The following is a 6000-nucleotide window of genomic DNA, read 5'->3' as shown; positions in this document are numbered from 1 at the left end:
TATATTTGATTCGATTTCACAATAATAAGACGAGGCAAAGCCACAAAAGCAAATGTTTTGTTCCCGTCTGCGAGCCAGGTCACCGCCGAGTTTGGGGTGAGCCGTTTAAAAACTGGACACGGACGTTAAGCCTGGTACAGCTGCAGCCCGGCAGCACTGTGAAACATATTAGTGTGATGATAAATCCTCACAACTGCACACCTTTCCCACTACATCCTGTCCTTTCCCACTACATCCTGTCCTTTCCCCACTACGTCCTGTACGCACAGACTTGAACGATGTGGTCCAGCGCTTGCACGAATTCTTGCACAGATGTGCAGGTTTCATATGCAAATGCCCTGAGCGTTCATTAGACCTCGATGGTCCTGCAGTCAGCGGAGACTGACAACGTCTCTTAGATGAGGGGTGAGACGTTTCTCCCACTAAACGTTGAGTCCAGATAAACTGATTCACCTTTCCGGGATTTCCTTACTTGGATTATTGAGCATGTGTCAAGACACTGCAAATATTGATTTTACTTGTGTCACTGTACTTGTTATATTGCTGGTGTTAATTTTTTCATTGTTTGAGTGACACATCAAATAAAAAATCCTGGTATGTGAACAATTACTAGGCAAATAAAGCAAATTCTGATTCTTTTTTTGGGGGGGGGGTTCCTCCCCAATCGTCCATTCCATTATCCCAACCGCTTATCCTGCTCTCAGGGTTGCAGGGATGCTGCAGCCTATACCGGCAGTCATTGGGCGGCAGGCAGGGAGACACCCAGGACAGGCCGCCATACCATCGTATTCGGCCAATTACCCCCCTCTTCTGAGCCGTCCCGGTCTCTGCTCCGCCCCCTCTGACGATCCGGGTAGGGCTGCAGACTACCACATGTCTCCTCCGATACATGTGGAGTCGCCAGCCACTTCTTTTCACCTGACAGTGAGGAGTTTCACCGAGGGAACGTAGCACATGGGATGATCACGCTATTCCCCCCGGTTCCCCCTGCCCCTCGATCAGCCGCCCCCGACCGACCAGAGGAGGCGCTAGTGCAGCGACCAGGACACATACCCACATCCGGCTTTCCACCCGCAGACACGGCCAATTGTGTCTGTAGGGATGCCCGAGCAAGCCAGAGGTAACACGGGGATTCGAACCGGCGATCCCTGTGTTGGTAGGCAACGGAATAGACCGCCACGCCACCCGGACACCGCCCTGACTCTTATTTTGATTCAAGGTCTGAATCGTGCAATATGCAGTGAAATATTATCATTAATACATATTATTATTATTATCAACATTTACCTACTTTCGGCTGTGCCCCGGATATCTACACCCGAAGGGCATTTAGAATAACTAAAGAACTTTAATATCATCCATCCATCCATCCATCCATCCATCTGTCACTTCCTATTTAAAATCGTTGTTTCTCAAATTAAAAGTCCCCAGAACTGTCTAATACTGTAAGCCTTTTAGAGGAATACAGAATAGTAAACGTCCAGCCATCCAAATGTTGTGTCATAGGTTGTCGACCCCTGCTGTAGACAGACAGCGAGGTGTCCCTATTATGTCAGTGTGCGTTTGTCGAGCTGCTGGCATGACACAGTGGCCTGACAGTGACAAGGCAGGGTGGTCAGCACAGTGCCAGGTTGCTTTACCTCCAGCTGGTGCTCTGTGTGACGCTGTCTCTCTCTGACAACGTCTCGCCGCAGACACAGACGTCCCCCACCCAGCATGCACCGGTAGGAGGACGGGCAAGGAATAGTGAGCATCCTCATTAAACGGTACAGTAAACAGTGTTCTTTTTTCTCCTTTTTTGTTTTTGGAGGTGACACGAGTGGACCGTACATGAACCACAGACGGTAGACAAGAACTGCCTGGCTGTCAGTCAAACAAAAAAAAAGAAAGCAGTTAAAGCGCTTTGAGGAGCCTCTACAGAGAGCTTCTGTGGAGAAGGATCCATGCTGATAAACAATTTATGAACGCTGGCAGTTCCTCCACAGACCTCTAACACACAAAGGATCCTCAGTGTGTGTGTATATAGTATAGTATATATATATATATATATATATATATATATATATATATATATATATATATATATATCAACACAGATACAGGAAAAAAGTTTTACTGCATTGCAGTACAGGAATGGGGAGCATCCTCATCCTCAGTACTGCAATGCATTAAAACTTTTTTTCCTGTATCCGTGTTGATATTCCGCTCCTCAGTAGTTAAGCACTTATAACAACATTAACAGTTTCGGGAAAAAATGCTATACACACACACACACACACACACACACATATATATATATATATATATATATATATATATATATGTTTGTTTTGTTTTTTTCAAACAAAGCACCCAGAAGTTTTACAGTTTATCTTCTGATCTTGAAAACAAACGCTCGGTGAATCCAGTTCACTTCAGTTCACTTGACTTTTTTTATTCAGCCCCGAGCGGCAATTAAAAAGCAAGGAAAGTGCAGTCAAACAGCCATGCATGCAAACTCCCCTATGAGGTGCAACATGGGGAGGGGGGCTCATTTAGGCTAGGGGTAGTAGGGGTAGATTAGACCATAGCATGCCCCCCCCCCGCCCCCCGGCTGATAAAGTGTACTTCCCTTCCATGCCGTTTTTGAAGGAAACACTTGTAAGTCAAATTGGCGGTGACCCTCAGAAACTACACAGCACGCCAGCCGAGGCCGTCTCTGCAGGCGTAACCAAACACCTTAATTTACTTACTGTATTAAGACTATTTTTAGATTTATCAAAAACAAATCAGGGGCCTCTTCGGCGCTCCACCCCATAGAGGTTGTCCTCATTCAGGACGCAAAACAATGATCTGCAGTCTGACTTAGCACGCAACATGAAGCCTAAACTGCTTAGTGGCTGAGTCAAATCACCAGATACAGTAACACGGTAGCTTATTTTTCCAGACACAGGACAGGGAAAAGAGATTTTTTTTTTCCCCCCTCGACTGGTTGACTTAAAAATAACCGGAGAAACAGCAAACGCCACCACAAAACAACCACTGGCAGTAGTTTTGCACAAGTATGGCACTTCAAAATGATTAGAAATCACATTGTGTCAGTCTGTTGTGCAGCAGTAAAATAGAGGACAGTTTATTTTCAAAGACGGGGGGGGGGGGGGGTTGCAGCAAAAGACAAAAAGTGACTAGGTTTGAGGAAAAGTAAGACCCGCCATTACCTGGACTCGTCATCTCTGACAATCAACAAAGACATGTGGTTGGAGAACGAGGCGGTACGTAAAATCTCCACAGCCCTATTGGGAAATGAGACATAACTGACATGAGCTGGGCATCTGACACCATGCAAGACACACACGTCTATGATAAGAACAGATGAACTCAACAGTGAAACTGATCCAATTTGATAAAATGGACAAAACAGATGCGTCTCTGACACGAAAGAAGTTCACTGGCCCTTCACTTGTGTTCATATGCTCTCAGGGACGGTTAACTCAGACACTTGAGGCTTCTTTATTTGCAGAGCTCAGCGACGTTAGCTTAAAAAAAAACACAGCCTCATCATCATTCAGTCCAGCTCGGTCAAAAAACTGACCTTTCATTGGTGACTCCTACCAGACTGATGTTATTGACATCCAAAATCAGGTCACCTGACTTAAGCCGCCCTGAAACAAGAGGAGGGAGGGGGAGAGAGAGAGAGAGAGATGCACATACAATAACAGAGATGGAGGGAGAATCGGAAAGGAGGCAGACAGACAGACAGACACACACACACACACACACACACACACACAAACAGATACAGACAGATAGAGAAACAGAAAGACAGATAGAGAGACAGACAGACAAGAGAGATGGGCAGGCAGACAGACAGACAGATAGACAGATCGAGACAGACAGACAGACAGACAGACAGACAGACAGACAGACAGACAGACAGACAGACAGACAGACAGACAGACAGAGACACACAGATAGGCAGACAGACAGACAGAGACAGAAACAGACAGACAGATAGACAGACACACAAGACAGACAGAGAGATGATAAACAGACAGACAGATAGACAGACAGACAGACAGGGGGTTTGAGAGTGATGAAGAGAAAGCGTGACAGAGAAAGAGACAGAAGGACAGACAGTGTGAGAGGCTGAAAGCTTAAAGCGGGAGACTGTTTTGACTGTGTTAGAGAGAGAGGACGTTTCCCACATCTGTTTCTAGGGGTGAGAGGAAGAAAATTCATTCGCTGCAAAGTCGAGATTATTATGCCGTGACGATTTCAATATCGCAGCATTTCCCCTGAATCACAACACACGTGGTTTGGAGAGGTGTGATGTCATGACTTCTACATCTCTCAACGTGTGAATGTGAACCGTTTGGCTGTTTACACGGGGAAGCACGTCTACAGCTTCATAACGTATGGGGCTTCAAATAAATGGATTTTTTTTTTGCATTTTCTTGGTTTTCACATGGACCCTTAAAAAAAGCTGCAATATCAAATTGCAACGTTTATATTGTGACATTTGAAAAATCGCAATAACTGTCGAACTGGCACTAGAATATCGCTATAATATCACATCAGAAGACCTGCCGGGTCCCAACACAATCTCTTTCAGAATACAAAGAAAGAAATGGACAAACTCAGCAGATCCCTACCATCCATGGCAGCCAGTCCACCGGCTATCACCCGCTTGATGTAGATGCCAAACTCCTCCCCGGTTAGTTCTCTGTAGCCTCCCATTACCTTCACTCCTGCAAGAGAGTTCGGGTTAGTGTCGTGTGCACTGCAGAAATACAAAATCTGTTTAAAACCCTGATCAAAGTGGAAAAAAATAAAAAATAAAATAAAACGACAAGTCTGATTTGAATGCTTTTGATGTCGACGCCAGTGGGCTGACTGAACTGCAGTTTGATACTGGATATTAGCAGAGAGCCGTAGCACGCCGCGGGGTAGAAACATGCGACACCGAGTTAAAACAGAACTGAGAATAGAGGGAGTTGACACTGACCCAGTCCTCTCTTGCAGTCGCAGAACTCCAGCCTCTGCACGGCTCGGTTGATGCCGTGTGGCCCCATGATGGTCCTGGCAATACAGAAACAATGGATTTCAACATCACACACCCACCGCCCCGCTTCATCCGTCTATTCCGGTCATTACCAGAAAAAAGGCAAAGCCTCCGTCCCTCAGGCCTCTCGTCCACTGAGCCGCTCCCTCTCCACGGGGCTCTCGAAAAGTAAAAAAAAAAAAAAAACCATCATAATAATGATGACAATAATCATACCATCACAGGATTTTGGCATGTGCTGCTTACGTTCATTCCTGCTGTCGGGGCGGCAAAGCCGGCCACGTCCTAAACAAATAAAAGCTGCAGAAATGCGAGTAACCTCTGCGCCTTGAACTGTGCACCACCTAAACCATGACCGTCAACCTTCAGCTGACCTCAACTGCCATCACAGAAGAAGAAAAAACCATTAAACAGTGATGTCTTTGACAATCCCCATGGTCACACAATCACAATTTTAGTGGAATAAAACCTCAAAAACAATGCGCACGGTAGGATGAAAAAATATATATACCAGCAGCTTCTAGTTAGAGGTTGGCAGATCTTGCAGCCCCAGTCTGCATGCTCGTTTCTGTCTGTTTCCTTCCTGTTCTGGAGCTGAAATGAACGCCTGGGCTGAACGGGATGCTGTATGGTTCATAGCAAACAGCGTTTTACTTGTGGTGCTTACGTTGGAGTGTGTGAGTGTGTGTGTGTGTGTGTGTGTGTCTCTCTCGAATGGGGTATTTTGTGAGGACAAGCGCTATTGCCGTAGACTGGCTGACAGGGCATCAGCATCAGGTCACACACACTGTCTTATCTCCTCACCAGATCTGAAATAATAAAGACGGCTTGTAACTATAATCTTCATCTGATCTGATTTGATTGATTTTTACTGCGAACATGTAAAAAAAGAAAAAAGAAAAAAAAAACAGAAACGGATAAAAATGAAACAATAAAATGAAATGAACAATAAACCTTAC

The 6000-nt window shown here is 45.4% G+C and overlaps 1 protein-coding gene across 1 annotated transcript in view; it reads right to left on the bottom strand.

The window, feature by feature from the left end:
• stxbp4 (syntaxin binding protein 4) overlaps window positions 1–6000 on the bottom strand; it is a gene marked incomplete at its 3' end in the record, with an annotated part of 76261 nt that overhangs the window by 70235 nt on the left and 26 nt on the right. The window contains exons 2-5 of the mRNA XM_056297618.1: window positions 4985–5058; window positions 4632–4727; window positions 3572–3641; window positions 3198–3272 (exon numbers count right to left, since the gene is read on the bottom strand). Of these exons, the coding sequence (XP_056153593.1) occupies window positions 3198–3272; window positions 3572–3641; window positions 4632–4727; window positions 4985–5058 (315 nt within the window). The remainder of the gene's footprint in view (window positions 1–3197; window positions 3273–3571; window positions 3642–4631; window positions 4728–4984; window positions 5059–6000) is intronic.

Source organism: Lampris incognitus, chromosome 17 (genome assembly GCF_029633865.1).
Source record: "Lampris incognitus isolate fLamInc1 chromosome 17, fLamInc1.hap2, whole genome shotgun sequence".
Classification (NCBI taxonomy): Eukaryota; Metazoa; Chordata; class Actinopteri; order Lampriformes; family Lampridae; genus Lampris; species Lampris incognitus.
Note: the sequence above shows the minus strand (reverse complement) of the source record. Positions and strands in the feature narration are given on the sequence as shown.